A 19684-nucleotide genomic window follows, 5' to 3' on the forward strand; every position below is an offset into this window, starting at 1 on the left:
TTAAGTCCTTTAAGGCTAGGCCATACGGTACAGATTTGAAGAATGAGGCCTTAAATAAGGTCAACTTGATTTTTGAGTGATCGATCACAACTCAAAGTAGGCTAAAAAGCTACATAAATCAGAAGGTTTGTAAAATGGAGTTCATAGAAGTTGAGCAGATATTATTGAAAGTCTCACCTATGAAGGTTTTCATGCGTTTTGAGGAGGACAATTTGAGCTCGAGATTTATAGGTTGGTCAGTTGAAATTTTATCGTGTATTGGGGAGTTGGTCTACGAGCTTGCGTTGTCACCCAGCTTGGCAGGTGTTAATCCAGTTTTTCATTTATCTAGGTTATTGAAGTGCTATGAGGATTACAACTGGACACCATTTAGCTTGATAAGAATTTGAAACTTGAGGAGGAGCGTTTGTCCTATCTAACACATTTTTATAATCCGCCGTTAATCATATTTAACAATAGATTATTAGAAAATTTCATTAGCTATGAGCTCTTTAGCAATGAAATTCGTGAGTCATGACATATTTCAATTTTTTCGTAGCGTTTGTTGGAAGTCATAACAAAATTACTGTTTGACGTATTTGGATGGAGACATTTAACTCTAATTTTTCCTATTTTAAATATTGCATATCTAAAATAAAAAATTGTAATTAGAAAACTAACTTGATTGATTTCGACATTTGTCATAATAAGTAAAAATAAATCCAAACTAAATTGCAAACATCCTTTAACTAAGACAAGGCGTCTCTTCTACCAAACATCCTTTAACTAAGACAAGACGTCTCTTCTACCATCTTTAGGGTCGAACAATCCATCTTGGCCCGATGAGAAAAATCGTGAGCTCATACTTACCCTAAACTAATCTAGGGATGATTTTAATCTAGGGATGATTTTAATGCTTCGGATCATCCCAATCAATTGATAGTTACAACAGTTTAAAAGCTACATACTTCAACAAATTCATTAGAGTTTGTGCAACACTTTAAATAAGTTGATATCAATTGAATTATAGAATTGCAGATCAAATTACAAAGCGAAGACATATATAGATTGACATACAATATCAAGTGCATGACATTTATGAATGTTTTATAAGACTTCATATCCATTGATTTAAAATTCTAAATCCATCTCTAGTCATTCTTTCTTTGCAAAGAGGCCCCCGAAGCCTCCAAAACCATTGGAATTCTTCTTGGGAGGAGGGCTTGAAACTGATTTCTTGCTGCTGCTGACAGTTGTGGTGATACCACTCTTACCCTCCACTTTTTTCAAGATTGGATCAGTCTCCAATAATTGGTCTTCTTTTGTTAATGCCCCTAGGAAAAAATCCAAGATTGACTTCTCTTCATTGCTTCCTCCAGAACTTTTTGCTGATGTAGCTCTATTATATACTACTCTTCTTTGGGTAGTAGTTGCAATTGGAGGAACAAAAAAGTTCAAAGAAGCCATTCGAATTGGTTAATTCTTGAATTTTTGTATAGGAATTTGGTGTAATGAATAAAGGGGCAAGAACCAATATTGTAAGTGTAGGTAATATATCTTAGTTGTTTGGATTAAATTTTGGTCAGATGAGTGAAGATTGTGAAGAGAATTAAATGAATGTGTTTTGTGGCATGGGTTCTCCACAAGTGGCTTATCCTTTCCCTAGTCTTTTTTTTTTCTCCCCTTGTATTTAATGGTTTCTTCTTTTTCTTTAATATAATTTTATTTGTGTGAGTTGCTTACATCGTCAGTCTTAAGTCTGAATAAAGGAGGAAGGTCATATTATGCTGACAACCAGCATAAAACTTGTCAATTCATGATGAATCCTCATAAAAAGCTTACATGAAGAAATGAAGATTCATATAACCGACCTCAACTTAATTTGGGACTGAATATTATATATAAAATTTGTTGAATCTACCCATATGAGAAATAAAGTTTCTAGTTTTAAATTAGATGTTTGACATTGTTACAATTTATTCAGTTCATTAGAATTTTTGACTCCGCAAATGTAGGACATAAAGTAGTATGTGGTTCACACCCGTTACTCTTGGACTATACATATAGTAGAGTAATTTTATGAAAATAAACTCATGCTAAGTTGTCACATATGTATTAGCTGCAGCCTTATTCTGCCCTATTGTGTTTGTAGAATTTTGCAATGCTTCTATTTCAATTCTAATGTCTTACTTTATAGAAAACAAATCTTAAAAAATGATAAAAAGAATTTCTAAATTCATGATCTTCGATAAAAACATGCATAATCTCTTAAATCTTTTGATCTTAAATTTGTGATATAGAATGTTGAAATTGAAAACTTACAAAATATATAAAATTATATATATAAAAAATACATCTTTGATTCAGACAAAAAATGAAAGTAAGACACTTGAATCAAAATGGAAAGGGTATTTGTTTTGATGAAAAAGGAAAAAAGCTTTAGAAAATTAAATATTGCATCTTCCATTATTCCTTTGTTACATTTCATTTTTCTTCAATTTATTCGTGCCTTGTTCTGTTTATACTTTTCTTGATTCTTTTTTATTTGCTTAATATGTTTTCTAATTTTCTAAGGTGGAAGAAGAAGAAATAGATGAGAACTTCGTCCTGGCATGTGTGATAGAGGAGTTGACACGTGGCAAATATTGGACCAACTTATCATTAGCATGTTTTTGGACTTTGTATTCTACCATATGCTAATGATCACCAACCATCTTTTACTAAAAATGACCTTTTGATTGTGGTGTATACATTTTGGGTATATTTGGATGGATATAAGCTGACCCAAACCAAAGCACTGTTCGGCCCTAATATCCAGAGTTTAAACAGGGGCAATTGCACAAATACCTAATTTGGACACTCCCAATTGGGTAGTACAAATTTTGTACATTTAAGGATAAATTATGTAAAAACATAAATTTAAAAGGTATAAATATATTAAATTTCTTATTTTTTAAAATATTTCATAAAATTTGATATTTTTCCTTTTTCTCTTGATATATCGATAATTTATATCTATATCTATATCTATAATGTATATCTATATCTATATTTATATCTATAATCTATAATATATTAAAAGTCTGAAGACCCTAATTTGAACTTTTTACCCTTCATTAAAAGACTCCGCTTTAGATAAAATCGTCCTTTTCCTTTTCCTACAACTAAATATAGCAATTATTTTCTAAAATTAAATTGTCCAATTTTGTCCAAATTTGTAACAATCGTCTTTTTCCTTTTTCCTACAATTAAATATAGTAATTGTTTTCTACAATTAAATTATTTAAGATTGTCCAAATTTGTAGCAACCGTATTTTTCCAATTAAATATAGCAATTGTTTTCTATCTTTAAATTATTTAAGTTTGTCCAAATTTGTAACAACCGTATTTTTCCAAACAACGGTCTCCTTTTCCAAGCCGTCGTTTTTCTTTTTCCTGCCATCCTTTTTCAAGCCGTTTTTTTCCCTTTTCCTACAATTAAATATAGTAATTATTTTCAATAATTAAATTATTCAAGTTTGTCCAAATTTGTGACAACCGTATTTTTTTAAACAACCTTCTGCCTTTTCCAAGCCAAATTTTTTTTGTCCAAATTTGAATTTGATTTTTTCAAAATTCTCTCAAGGTTTTTCACAACCGTATTTTTCCAAATTTGTTTTTGTCCAAATTTAAATTTGTGTTCTAATTTTTTCACAACCGTATTTTTCCAAATTTACTTTTTCCCATAAATATTATTTCATCGTTTTCATCTGTTTCATCTATTTAAACGCTGTAATTTTTTATTATTCATCGTTTTTCATTGTTTTCATCTCAACAACTACTTCAATAATTTTAGTTTCAGGTTCCATTGTTTCTATCTCAGCAACTGCTTCAACAATTTCATTTCCAGATTTTTGATGTCACAACATCACTCCCTTTTTTCATTGTTAATTTGAAGACAATGTTACTCGCTATGAAAAATTAAATCAATTTGAAGACAATGTTACTTGTTATGTCAGCTTCAATTAATTAGCTTAACTTAGCTTAAGGTGTGCGTTAATCTACTTAGATCGAAGTGTTCATTAGTCTATGGCTCATTAATCTATTTAACTTTCAGCTGTTTGTTAATATGTTTTGATTTCTATTGCTCATAACTAATCTTCTTTGTTTATCCATCTACCAACAAGATTCACATATTCAGGTATAATTCATTCCATCTCACAAATTCTGTTATCAAATTATACGTTCTTGTCGTTCTAACTTTCACGCATGATTTCTTAAAGACTATCATACGATGGATTCTATCACCGAAGTTGTAGGAATCAACACTTTGAAGCCAAACGAGTGTATCTGGATGATCAAAGTCTTGATCATCGAAAGCGGGCCAATGAAACCGTTTAAGAATGGAGGTGGCTTTCGAAAAACTGTGATATTAGTTGACGCGGAGGTAATGTAAAACTGTTTTTCATAGATCCTAGAAAGTAAGGGAGAATAACAACTAAAAATAGTACGATATATAAAGAAATTGTATATTTACTTCTCCGTTGCAACAATGCTATCTGTATATACGTAATTGTAATTGTAAGAGAGTTGTAATGTTAAATTGTTTTCAACTATTGTCTTCAAATTATAAAATTATTATTCTTTTGCACCTTTCATGTTTTATAAATAGGTTGAACGATTGTCTTTACTTGAGTGTAAAACTGTACACAGGTTTTCCTGCGTAGCCCATAACTCACTGAACATTTTTTGAATTTTATAAGAGGGAAACTAATTGATAATAAAAGAGACTAGAAACTAACCTTGCACAATTGACCATTCTCCTTTCTCACAAGTAACAGGGAAAGAGTAAATTAAGCCAGCTAGGATGCCATAAGATCCATCAGAACAGACCTCCATTGACACTCATGTACCCTGAACAGAAGATGTACAGAAAAATTTAGTCTGATAGAAAAAGAATAAGAAAGTGACATGCATTTTGTAGATGTAACTATTATAAACTATCGAATAGGTTGCGTAACCCACAACTCACTGAACATGTTTCGAATTTTATAAGAAGAAAACTAATTGATCATGAAAGAGACCAGAAACTAACCTTGCACAATTGATCATTCTCCTCTCACAATTAACAGGGAAAAAGTAAATTAAGGCAGTTGAGATGCAATAAGATCCATCAGAATAGACACCCATTGACACACATATACTGTGAACAAAAGTTGTACAAAAAAATTTAGTCTGATGGCAAAAGATTTATGATGGCAGCTCCTTGCTGCTATACTCTGGTGATGAATTCCGTATTCAACCTAACCTTTTTTTGCAGAACAACAACAACAACATACCTAGTGTATTCCTACCTAGTGGGGTCTAGATAGGGTAGAGTGTACGCAGACCATACCACTATCTCAAGAGAAGTAGAGAGGCTGTTTCCGATAGACCCCCAACTTAGGACCAATAACAGTATAACAAATACAAAAAGTAAGCGGATACAAACTAGTATGATACACAAAACAAACTAACAGTATAACAAACACAAAAGATAGGTGCGTAATAAACTAGTACGGGATGCAAAAAAGCCAACACCATTAACCCCAAAAACTACAGCCCCAACACTATGAGGCAGAAACTCTAGACCCAAAGGAGCACTCCCCTATTATTACCATCGCGCTCCCACCCCCTAACCCACTACCCTAATCCGCATCCTCCACACCTTCCTATTAAGGGTCATGTCCTTTGTAAGCTGTAATTGCTCCATATTATGCCTAATCACCTCCCTCCAATATTTCTTCGGTCTACCTCTAGCCTGCCTAAAACCATCCATAGCCAGAGTCTCACACCTCTGCACTGGAGCATCAGGGGCCCTCATCATCATATGCCTGAACCAATGTAGCCTCACTTCTTACAACTTATCCTCTACCGAGGAAACTCCCACCTTCTCCCAAATAATCTCATTCCTTTCCCTATCTTTCCTGGTATGTCCACACATCCATCGCAACATTCGCATCTCCGCCACCTTCACCTTTTGGATGCAGAAGCTTATTAATTTTTATGTGATGTTCTTATTTTGATGATAACTGATGAGCCTTTTAGGTGATTGAAAGTTAGAACAACAAGTTACCTTATTCTTCTCGTTCTCCATCAGTTTGTCGACTGTTGAGAACCAATAAATCTAGCTCCTTCAGTAACCAAAATTCTCATATTAGACTATAAACAGAAATAAAATGTTTTAGCAGACGGGCATTACGGGTTAGAATTTAGTAAATAGAGCAGACTAAACATAATTGAACACAAATGGACACTAACAATATATTATAAAACCAAATGCTCATAAAATACTTCAGGTAAAAAAGATAAAAAGAAAAAAAATACTAATTACTGCAGCCAACAAGAACTACAAGAGGGATGAGATCTTTTCGTGCAACACTCAAGGTACAAAGATTTCAATATGAGTAGATGTATCCCTTATAGTTAAATATTTTTCAGAAATAGTTGGTTATTTACTCCACAAACATATTGCTATGTACTTGATTTCAAACTTATAATTATATAACTTCAATTATAATTCAATATCTTTCTGAAGTGAAATTGTTTATCAAAGTAGCTTTACTTTTATGCAGATTGGTGTTGAAGAAAAATGTGCCTATCATGTTATTAAGAAATTTAGATGCTTCCAATGGCTTGTGTAATGGAACAAGAATGATATGTCGAGGTTTTGACAATAACGTCATACATGCAGAAATAATGATAGGCCAAAATGCGTTCAAGAATGTATTTATTCCACAAATTCAGCTATTACCTCCCGAAAATGAAGGTTACCCATTCAAATTCATTAGAAAATAATTTCGAGTGCGGCTATACTTTTCAATGACGATAAACAAAGCACAAGGACAAACAATAACAACTATTGGACTGTACTTACCACAACACATTTTTTCATATGGACAACTATATGTTGCACTATTAAGGGGAGTATCAATGTTAATGACTAAGGTTTTGATTATGACGAAGCAGCCAAAGCGCAAGAAAGGCACATACAACAAAAACATTGTCTACAAAGAGATATTAGGTAAGACACAATACATATGATTACCTGATACAAAAAATTAAGTACACTTCCAACTATGTAATATCAGACTAACTTCACATATTCGTGTTTGCAGGTTCTGAAGATACACAGTTATTTTAGATTCAATTACTGTCCAAGTCATTGCATTTGTTCAATTACTTTCACAAACATTTACATGGTCGACATGTTTATTTTTCTCATTATCAAATACCAACGACAGACCAATTCTGTAATCAAAATTAAGATTATTAAATATTTGTTCTGTTTTTAAGCTAAAAGTTACCTTATCACGTCTTCTCTCATTGATGATACCGTGGCTACCAGCATAGTAGAGTAGAGTTCAGGCAGACCTACCACCTCATATACTTGAAAAAATAAAAATCAGAAATCACTTCTGGAAATGAAGAGAGATTTGAAATGTACATATATAGACACTGATAACAACCGGAATTACTTATATTTCGCTAAGTTCACATATGCATAACAATACTTAAAACATTGATATTCAAATAGATTTCTACAGAAAATATTAGATTTGGAATTCGAACACCTTACGTACTGGTCATGCAAAATTGAGAAAGGAAACAAGGGTAACAACATTTTTATATGTATATATCTGCAAAACGTCACTCACGTGTACTAAAAAGAGGTTAGACCAGAAAATGAGAAAGAATAAATTCATGAAGCACTAGAATAAACATAAAATTAACACTACATATAAAATGGGGTAACAACACATATGAAAGAAACATCCAAAGACTAAAACATTAGAAGGACATACAATAAACTTTACAATAAGAAACTCACCGCCCTTTCCCTCCGTAGAGCAGTTAAACTTCGTATAGGCAAGGATAGAATAGCAATAGCCCAAATCATCGTTCTCCAGAATACGCTAGCATGAAAACTCATAGCAGCTCTCAGCATCTCTGTCTAGGTTTGGACAACAACGCATATCGTTCTCACACCGAAGAAGCAAGTGAATTTGACCAGTGATAAAGGCTTGATCAGCAAGATCATAAACTGCACCATCTATACTTCCATAAGTGGTCAAATGTACGCCATCTGCATAAAATGTTAAAGTCCTCAAAATCCTGGTATAGAAGCTAATTCACAGAGTGACCAAATTACCGTCTTCAATAAGAGTATAAGATGAATATGAAAAATCTACAACATTCTCGGTATAAGGCCAACCAGTTTAAAGCTACATACTAATCTGCAACAAAGAAATGTGTACAACAATTATTAGGAAAATGGTTCCCTCAAATGGTGGAACCACTATGAAAATCAACAAATCTCATCTTCAAAATTTAATGACATTTATCCTTAGAATGCAACAGGAATTCAAACAATTCCAAGATCACTGCTACCACATCTGTTCGGATGTCTTTTTCTTTAATAGGTGAAAACAAGTGCTAAATTCCAAATCGCTCTCATTTTAGATTACTAAGAGCATCTGTGCTATTAAATCATTCACTAAAGGCCAATTTGATGCAGTGTGCTATTAAATCATTCACTAAAGGCTCATTTGATGCAGTAAATCTCCCGCTACGTGCAGGGTCCATGGAAGAATCGAATAACAATAGTCAATTGTGCGCAACCTCACTTTACATTGATGCAGAGGGCTATTTTCCACGACATGAATGTGTGACCTCCATTATGTGATGATTGAAGATGATATAACTTTTTTTATATAATTATGATGTTTACATCGGGATGATTCCACTTGAAATGGACACTCATCAAAAGATCTGATGATAACAAAAGGGTATTGGAGAAAAAGCCTAGAATACACAAAGCTCCAAAATCTGCATCCTCCAAAACGTAGTGTGGGGTACTCTACTGTCAAGACTCCTCAACAGTAAAGTACAAAAATAAAAAAATAAAAAAGGTGCTTTCATTTTGTATGAGAGAGACGAAAAGGGATTAACCTGTTCTCCTAAACTTAGCAAGTAATATGAAGAGAAATAATATGGTTTTTTCAATACTGTACATCAGGAAGACTGGGTCATGGGTATACAGGTCAACCTTGCGTGCAACTTGCCTAAATTCATGGGTACCTGCTACCTCTATAGGTGCGGGTAACCTTATCCATTAGACAGACAAATGAGAAGAAATCATTTAATGTCTTTTACCTCCGCTGGGATTTAAACCATAGAACTCATAGTTCTCAAGTCACTTCATTGATCGCTACCATCACTTCATTACTAGATCCAACTTTCCTGAAAGAGTTGGTGATGAGTCAGGAATTCAAGCCTATTCTATCACCACTCACCAACCAAGGAGGCAAACTTTATGTGAAAAACTCAAAATTTCAGGTGATGAAAGGCTGGTCGTAGGGATCATAATTGGATAAATTGGCAGTATTTAACTTGTATTCAAGCTAATATAAGCAGCACAAAAGAGTAATCGAACATCTTTTCTAAAGGACTCATTTGAAGCGAACAAGATGGGTAGAGAAAGAATTAAGTTAATGATGTAAGAAGGAACGTAAGCCCGAGTTAAGTGGGGTGCAGGAAGCATCATTTTGGACTCATATGAAGTATGCCATCTACCAAACAACCTTATATATATCTTCTCTGACTCAAAGAAAACACCAAAGAAAACCATGCCATCAACTATGGTTTATTCAATACAGCACATCAGCAAGACTGGATCATTCCAAATTTCAGGTCAATTATTGAACATGTCGAAGATAACTAACAACATCAGGTGTTACATATCTATCTATGATTTAACATGTGGAGCACTTCAAAGAAAAAGCTTTAAAGAACAGTTGGATTTGATCAAACTCCTAAGACAATGATGTTAAGGACATATAATGTATTCCAAGAAAAGGAAAACAAAGACATATAGCTGAGCATGGAATGAGCATCAGTTAGATTCATCGAAAAAAGTTCTGGTATTACTATTCTGTCAAAATAAACAGAAATTGCCTGAATCATGCTCAAGTACATGCACGATATGGTAATACAAGAAATAAAACTAATTTAAGATCTTCAAAACAGATTACATAAAAGATTTATAACCAAAAAACTGAACTTAAATCATCCGCACAAGGACGTCATAGTAATATGTTTGTGGCATCCCTCCGAAAGAAACCTACAAGCAGATAATAGAACTGTGATGCCTAATTGTGAGATTCAACTGGGTATCACTTGGTTCGGGTACCTCAAAATTAACTATCTAAGCTAACATGCAAGCATCCAAACATTCAAAATTGACAACAATAAGCATACCAGACACATATTATAAGTAAAGCTATAGTAATTACGTAATTATACAGTACCACGCTAAACTTTGAACACTACACAAAAGAGATATAAAGAGCTACACATATATATGTTAAAGCTATTTCCGAAATTGAAGACTCTAAACCCAAAATTGCTTATTTCTTTCATAACTCACCATTTGGGAGCAGAGAAACATCATAACAAACAATCTGTTTTGGAATCGAAAAGAAGCTATCTCCAAACATCAATTTTCACGCTAAACTTTGAATAAGCTGTAACTATATCAAAATGAAACTTGCGATGTTCATGAACCTAAGATGAAAATCAACTATCTAAGCTAACATTCAACCATCAAAACATTCAAAATTGACAACAATAAGCATACCAGACACATATTATTAGTGAAGCTATAGTAATTACGTAATTATCCGGTTCCACCAAAGAACCCACTTTGAAATACTCAAAATCAAGCCAAAATCCCAAAATCAAGACACTTATTTAAATACTACACAAAAGTGATATAAACGGCTACATATATATATGTTAAAGCTATTTCCAAAATTGAAGATTCTAAATCCAAAATTGGTTATTTCTTTCATAACTCACCATTTGGGAGCAGAGAAACACCATAACAAACTATCTGTTTTGGAACTAGAAAGAAGCTATCTCCAAACATCAATTTTTACGCTAAACTTTGAATAAGCTGTAACTATAGAAAAATGAAACTTGCGATGTTCATGAACCTAAGATAAAAATCAACTATCTAAGCTAACATGCAACCATCAAAACATTCAAAATTGACAACAATAAGCATACCAGACACATATTATTAGTGAAGCTATAGTAATTACGTAATTATCCGGTTCCACCAAAGAACCCACTTTGAAATACTCAAAATCAAGCCAAAATCCCAAAATCAAGACACTTATTTAAATACTACACAAAAGTGATATAAACGGCTACATATATATATGTTAAAGCTATTTCCAAAATTGAAGATTCTAAATCCAAAATTGGTTATTTCTTTCATAACTCACCATTTGGGAGCAGAAAAACACCATAACAAACTATCTGTTTTGGAACTAGAAAGAAGCTATCTCCAAACATCAATTTTTATGCTAAACTTTGAATAAGCTGTAACTATAGAAAAATGAAACTTGCGATGTTCATGAACCTAAGATAAAAATCAACTATCTAAGCTAACACGTAACCATCAAAACATTCAAAATTGACAACAATAAGCATACCAGACACATATTATAAGTGAAGCTATAACAATTACGTAATTATTCAGTTCTACCGAAGAACCCACTTTGAAATACTCAAAATCAAGCCAAAATCCCAAAATCAAGACACTTATTTAAATACTACACAAAAGTGATATAAACGGCTACATATATATATATATGTTAAAGCTATTTCCGAAATTGAAGATCCTAAACCCAAAGTTGCTTATTTCCTTCATAACTCACCATTTGGGAGCAGAGAAACACCATAACAAATTATCTGTTGTGGAACTGGAAAGAAGCTATCTCCAAACATCAATTTTCACGCTAAACTTTGAATAAGATGTAACTATAGCAAAATAAAACTTGCGATGTTCATGAACCTAAGATGAGAATGAAGCTTCTAAGTTCAGACAAATTACAGAGAAATTTGTTTGTTTTCCTATTTGGTTTTTGTCTGTATCTTTTAAAGGATTGAACCCTGTCAGATTCGGGCCATAATTTACTATAAGTATTACTCTTCAAAATACATGTCTATATACCAAAAAAAACTAAGAAAAAAAAAACATAATTATATGTAAAGATTCACCAGGTTATCATATTATGTTTGTTACTTATGTTTTAAGATATTTCAGCTTTCAATTTATTCCAGCCTATGGGTGGGTCTATTTACACTTAGCATGCATGTTTTAAGATTTCATATAAAATCAATTTTACTTATTGCATTAACCCCTGCATACTCAGTACATCCCAGAAGTACTGATCCACATATATGTCTATGTGCTACATTAACTCATAATGTAGGTACCAGTTATAGCCTACGCATCATGATCAAACAGTTGCAGTTTCCAGCCAGCAGGTGATGGGTTCTCTTGTTTTGTGAACTTCAGACAATTTTAGTTCATGTACAATCCATTTATTTTTCTTATGTATTAATTAGTGGTAGTTGGAGGCATGCCCCAACTATCTATAGTCAGTATAGTAGAGGTTTCATAGATGTCAGTCAGAGTCAGTCATGTAAATTTTAGTTTCTTCCTTTAGATTAATAAGATTGTAAAACTTCATTAGTTACATATTATTTTTGATTTTTAGTATGATTATGTTTTCACACAACACAATTTGTTATTTAATGTATTATAATCCAGTTGCTTAATAGTATGCTAGTTCATGGGTTAGGTTAGAATCACTTGTAGTTTCAAGCATCGTGTGAGGTCCAGGGTGTACTCTTAGAGCGTTATAAGATCTCACCTAGAAGCAGATTACAGGTGATCATATACTTAAAGTGCTCAATAGGCCAAGGAATCTGGTTGAAGAATCAAACTAATGCCAATTTTGTTTGTTGGTGTGACTCGAATTGGGCTGCTTATCCCAACACTAGGAGATTAGTGGTTGGATATGTGGTGCATTTTCATGGTTCCTTAATATCTTGGGAGTCTAAGAAACAAAATACAGTGTCTAGAAGCTCAATTAAAGCTAAGTACAGAGGCATGACTTCAGCTATAGCTGAGCTTACCGGGCTTGAAGGGTTGTTTCCCAAATTAAATGTGCCTATTCCTAAACCTATTACAGTGTGCAGTGATAGCAAGTGTGCCATACATTTAGCACCAAATCCAATCTTTTATGAGAGAACAAAGCATACAGAGATTGATAGCCATTTTATCATAGACAAGATAAAGAATGGTTTAGTGCAGACTCTACAGGTTTCTTCATAGCACCAGGTGGCTGACATACTGACTAAAAACCTAGGCCATGACCAACCTTCTACACTCTTAAGCAAGATTGGTGTGCTTAATATTTTGCACCCTTCAGCTTGAGGGGGAGTATTAGAAAGTCTAGTTTACATTGTGATCACACTCTATGCACTGCTTCATTGGTTTACTGTGCACATGAGATGAAACAAAGGCATCTATTTGCTTATTTAACTGGGGTGAAAGGAATAAAAGAGTGTACCAAAAGAAAAATACTAGTAAGGAATACATATTGTATAATTTGAAGACTGCAGTGTGCACCCGAATTAGAAACAAAGGCATCTATTTGCTTATTTAACTGGGGTCTCTTGGCCAAATACGCACTTTGAAAACTCAATTGTGCGAATAAACACGTCTTGGTTTTTTTCTACCATGACCTACTAATTATTAAGTCATCAATTAGACATTAAAACTTGGATAATCCTGGGACACAAGGCTTGAGTAATACACTTCAGTCCCCACTCTATCCAAACAAATATCGAAAAAAAATCTCCAAAAATCTAAAAAGCTCTCTTTTCCTCCATCAAAATTCTCTGACTTAGGCATCTTTTCAATGATATTTCCTTCTCATACCTGAAAATCACTCCACAAATATCATAATCTTATCCATTGCTGTCATTGTTACCCTATCATCTATCAAATATTTTCAAAAATATTTTTCAATCATTGTTGCAAGCTTTCAAAATCACTCTACAAATGTCATATGAATAACTCTTAAAAAGACAGATTCTAGTAGTTCAGATGCACTATAAATTCTTTTTTCCATTCCAGTAACTAAGAGCGCATTGATAAGAAATACCATTTTATTAGTTGAAGTAAGGAAAAGAGTTGAGTGGTTGAGGGATTTCTATAATTTAGAAAATCTATTTATTTTGTAAAATATGAGCTCAATTTTTTCATAGTAAAGTCATTCTAGCCCAAGTATATAAAAATTATATAGTGAGAAATCCAAACGCATATGTCCTTCACATGATTGTGGGAGAAAGTTAATTCAAGATGGAATAACTTCTATCACATTAAATGAGTCAAAAGAATTTGACTATTCTATTTATAAACTTTCTTAAAAAGGAAGTTGTTGAATACATTTTAAAGTTTGGTTATGTTAAAACTCCTTAATTAGGCCCATCAATAATGACAACCCTTAATGAATAGTTATTATGGTAACAACAAGTTATTAATACATGGATATTTCAGTACATAAGTTATTAATACAAGTATTGATTACCATTGATTGGAGGGTTGAGTTTTAATACTCTTACTGAGGTTTAGTTCAAGAAATAAGTGTCTCAAATATGATAAAGATGTTGAAAGTACGTTACCTATATGAACATAGAAATGGTGCCGTTTTAATTGAGAGTTGGAGTTGCTCTCATGAATGTTCAGAAATTTTGGATAACACATGAACATAAAAGTGCTAAGCATGTTTAGTAGAAAGCAGGAATAAAATGTTTATGCATGTAATGTCACCAGTGTTATCACAAGGAATAACACATTAAGGCTATTTATGCTACGCAAAATTTTAATTTCGTCTTGTGGCATTGCACTAAGATACTGTTCAAATCAAAAGATACATTAATCTATGCGTGAACATAACTTAATCTTTATCTCCAGTTTATTTTTAAACTAATGGGGGATTATTCTATTTTGTTTAAATTAAATTAATAATTATAAGTATTTTTATGAGAGTTGTCTTTATGAAGAGGTGTCTTTTGGTTAAAATTGTCCTTTTAGTCTTTGATTTTCACTAGTTCTATTTAAATTCAACTACTACTCATTTCAATGTAACTTTTACAGAGAAACAATGTTTCGAATTTTTTGAAAGAATTCCTTTCTTCTCCAAAAATATTCAAGTTTAAGTTCTTACTTTTCAAAAGAATTTTTCACTATTTACTTAGTGCAGAATTCAATAGGCTTGTCATATCCACTAAAACTATTTGTATATAATTTCATAACAATCTTAGAGAGGGGAGGAAGCAAATATCATTTTAAAAAAATATTTCACACATATTTCAAACCTCAAATTTTGTATTCGGTGTATATATATTACTAACCCTTTATCTTATATTTTTTTCCATATATTTTTTGCTCATAAAATATATTTTCGTACAGACACATGTCTTAATTTTTTTCATGTAACCATTAATTGTGATGTCATTAATTAGACTTCAAAATGACAACCCTAGGACACAAGTCTTAAATAATAAACTTTAATATTGTTTTTCTAAAAGACAAAAAAGAATTCTTAAGATCCCACCAAAATTCTCTGATTTAGATAACTTTTTTGATGATATTTTTCATCTCATACCTGAAAATTACTCTGCAAATTTCATAATCTTTCCCATTACTACTATTTTTACCCTATTATTTTAAAAATATTTTCAAAAATATTTTTCCATCATTGCTACAAACTTTCAAAATCACTCCACAAATATTATATGCATAACTCTTTAGAAGATAGATTCTAGTAGTTCAGATGCATTAAGTTCCTTTCTCCATTCCAGTATCCAGGAGCACATTGATAAGAAACAAATTTTTTTCATTCACAATTTTGTACAGAGATCTTGTCAGTAATTGATCAGTTATAGGTCAAGACCTCAATTTAAAATTGATCAGTGTAGTTCAATAATATTTATTGGAGAATTTATTATTGTTGGTGGTGATTATATGAGAAAATAGGTAGAGAATCCCAAATGTTGGAATTGGAAATCACTTGGTAAGGTGAAGAGTGCCCATTGCGTTGTGTCACAATATTTTGTACGACAACTTGGTTAAAAGTATAAAAGAGAGAAAGGAGTTAGATTGCGAGCCAACTGACTTACGGATTAGTTATCTAAGGAATAAGAGGGTAAAACACATCCCATATTCATAAAGAGTTGTATTACATGTGCCTTGTATATTATGGATGTTGTTATTGATAGCTCTAGGCCTATATTAAGGATAAATATCGTCACAAGGTCTATGGAAGAACTGTTGAATTCATCTCTATCCCATGCCACACCTGTCAGTCAACAATGATGATGTGGTTGAATGTGAGAGCATGGGTGATCATCCAATAGATATGGAAGATCATCCAATGGATATAGAAGATCCCAAATATTTTGAAGAAAGCTGTTGATTAGGATCACAACTCAACCACCTTCTCTGATGGAACTAATTCTTATAATGGTCAAACCTTAAATAACAAGAAAGAGTTGAAATTGTTATTAGATGAAGTGTTAGTGAGGAAGTCTTTTAATTTTTCAATGGTGAAGAGTTGTAGTAAATTCATTAAGGCAAAATTTATATCTCCTAGTTGTGCATGGATTTTGCAAGCCAACAAGCATGAATGCTTGGATAGGTTTCACAACAATAAGCATACTGACAATCACTATTGCGCTGTTGAACATGTCACACACAACTCATAATAAGCCTTTTCCAATGACATTGCCTTACTTTGTGTGAATCAAATATTGTGATAGAAAGGGTCCAAATACAAAAGAGATTGAGAGTATTATTTTACGAGTTCAAATTATAGCCCAGGCTCTTGAAAGTGTTGGAGAAGAGGTATAATTACCAAGAACATTATTTAAGGGACATCAGAGTACGGGTATGCATACTTGCCGGATTTTTCTATATGGTTAACACACTAAATCTTGGTTGTACTATTACTATCACTGTAAACAAGGATGATGGAAGCTTCTAGTACTACTTCATAGCATTCATAGCTTGCATGAGGAGTTATACCCACATGAGAAAGGAAATTGTTGTTGACGACACTCATTTATAGGTAAGTATGAGGATACATTCTATCTAGTGTTGCACAAGATACGAAGAATCATATTTATCTAATTGCCTTTTCTTATGTGGGCAAAGAAAAGAATGTTTCTTGGACCTTCTTCTTTGAGAAACTGAAGTCTATAGCGGTAGATGAACTAGATTTGTGCATTATCTTTGATAGGAATAAAAGTATTGCCAAAAACATTTTCAGGATTTATACAATCAAGATTATCATGAACTTTGGATAACGTACCTTGATGTTGGGGGTATTTATGTACTCTAGTGTTACTATTACAGCTTATTTAGCCTTATTTTGAAGATAATTCGTGTTCTTTATGTGTTAATATTATATAAACAAACATATAAGTGTCTAAGTACATGATTATCATGGTTCAAAGTATTTTTCAATCAAGTTTGTACTTAATTGAGTCATTTAGAGTACAATCGAGAAAACTAATTTTACTAACTTGAGCTAGTTATGTGTCTAGTTGGTTTCGTTTCATTCTAATATGTTTAATAAGTTCCAAATGGTTTTAATAGGTAATTATGAGTGGAATAACTCATTTTTAATGTGTAAAGTTTAATTTGATTAACAGTCGGAGCAATAAGTTGAAGATCGATGGAACTAGCCTTATCTTATATAATTAGCTTGTGTTTTTGATTCATCGTTGAGGATATTGTGTTGTATGATCTCTAATATGTGGTGTGTGATTATGTAGTAAGGTTTGTGAGCTGAATATGGTGATATATTTATGATATAAATATTGGAAGTTCATTGAAAATATACTACAAAAGACATAGAAAAAAGATAGGACGTTCAACACTTAGAATTTATTTTAGAGACTAATTCCAGTGAGCTAATGCGATATGGACGCAGTTCACCACTCCAGAAATACTATGAGAAATCCGATGCATTGGATATTCCATCAATGCCTCACATTGGACATAACAACGAGATTAGCAACACGTTGCGTTGGGTAGTTCAAGAACAACAAAAAATACATACCTATTCCTACACAGTTAGGTAGTGTTCCACTATAAATATATATTACATTGCACACTAATGATCTTGGAATATCTTAGAAATCACGTGACATTCTTTTAATCCTACAAGGATTAGGATCAATTTATTATATATACACACTTTGCACACTTTATAAAAGAATCTTTGGTTCTTGGGATCTTTTGGACGTAGTGGAATATTGTGGAGGTGGCTACTACTACTCTTTAGGTTATATAGTTTTTTCTTTAGCTTTTTAATTATTAATAACATTTATTCAATTATTTGGATCATGATTATGAATATTAGTGGCTAAAAACTCTTTTTTCGGGGTTAAATCCAAGAACATGAGTACTATTATTTTGAATTGATTTTATTTAAATTTGCTTATCATATTTGGTTGTTTGTTTATTCTTGATTTAATTATTTTGTGGATTGATCACCTGGAAAATATATCTATTGTCAATCTTGTGATCTCGGGAGAGGGAATAGGGAGATAGAACATGGGAATAAACAAAGTACGGTTTGTATTCTTTTATGAAATAAGGAATTCAAATTAGCGTCTAGGATAGGGATGTACTTAGATGCCTTACTTGATTCACATGTAGGATGATCACTTAAAGAACTTAATTGGGTTATTACATCCCCACTCAACAATGTAGTCATAATGTCCAACTTAGGTAAATGGTTAGAGGCTGGGAGACCATAATCATGTAATTAACCCTACAAATCAACAACCAAGATAAACAAGTTAACGAATGAAGTTCAATAACATAGTATGATTGTTCAAAGTGATTTAACCCTAGGCTTTACTCCATTGATTGTCTCAAGTACTTTAATTTATGCATTGTTTACTTTACTTGCAATTTACAATATTCCAAACTCTTTCTTGTTACCTTTCCATTAAATTAATCTTAAAAGTTAAACTAAAATTGAATAGTTGTTCGATCAAGTCCCTGTGGGATCGATACTTGTCTTTCTTGAAGGCCACTTTACTACTTGGTAGACCATGTACACTTGCGTGTGCGCTTGGATGATATCACACCTTTGTGAAAATCTCTGAAAATCACTAATATGGAGATTACCTCTATGCATACAATAAACAACAAAGGTATATTTTTAAGGATTTTAATGAATATTTTACGAAATTCAAGGATAAATGCCCTAAGGCAGCTGATGTCCTTAGTATGAAATTAATTTTTAGAGGTGCTCAGGGCATATATATTAGAAAATAGGTATGCTGATGACCACAAAATCTGCAATAGTTGATGGATGGAAGGGAGAATCCTGTGGCATACATATTCAATTTAATTGTTAAGAGGTTTGGTGTAAGGTTCAAGGAGAGGCTGTAACAACTGTAGTTGTAATTTTCCCTTTTAACGTGTTTTGACTATATTTCCATTCTCCGTAGTTGTTATATACTATTTGTGAGGTGTCGAGATTGTTGACATGGTGTCTGATGTATTTAGGAAGGATTTGGGAGAGTTTGAGACTCTTAGGGGCTTTAGAAGCCATGGGTTTGACTTCGATCAATATTTTATATGTCAAGCACCAAATGACAATTTGGATAGTTTCAATAGATCTATAATGTCCATTTTTGGTTGGAAACATAGTTAGTTTAGGTCTAGAGCCTTTATTTTGTATTTTGATCTTTCTTCAAAAACTAGTGAAATAAGCCAAAAAAGGAGGGCTCGGGGGATAAT

The 19684-nt window shown here is 32.6% G+C and overlaps 1 protein-coding gene and 1 long non-coding RNA gene across 3 annotated transcripts; both read right to left on the minus strand.

Annotated features, from left to right (window-relative positions):
• Nucleotides 1-1134: 1134 nt before the first annotated feature.
• Nucleotides 1135-1446, minus strand: LOC107874389. The gene has a single exon (XM_016721184.1). It carries the CDS (start codon nt 1444-1446, stop codon nt 1135-1137), a length of 312 nt encoding a protein of 103 aa, XP_016576670.1.
• Nucleotides 1447-3080: 1634 nt separating this feature from the next.
• On the minus strand, nt 3081-8936 carry LOC124899683. 2 transcript variants are annotated; one of them, XR_007057021.1, is made up of 5 exons: nt 8150-8936; nt 7829-8083; nt 7305-7386; nt 6074-6131; nt 3081-4872 (listed from the first exon to the last, which is right to left on the minus strand). It is a non-coding gene; the product is annotated as an uncharacterized LOC124899683 (long non-coding RNA). The 2 variants fall into 2 exon arrangements; XR_007057020.1 differs by having other exon boundaries at nt 7829-8936.
• Between the last annotated feature and the right edge of the window lie 10748 nt (nt 8937-19684).

Source organism: Capsicum annuum, chromosome 6 (assembly GCF_002878395.1).
Source record: "Capsicum annuum cultivar UCD-10X-F1 chromosome 6, UCD10Xv1.1, whole genome shotgun sequence".
Classification (NCBI taxonomy): domain Eukaryota; kingdom Viridiplantae; phylum Streptophyta; class Magnoliopsida; order Solanales; family Solanaceae; genus Capsicum; species Capsicum annuum.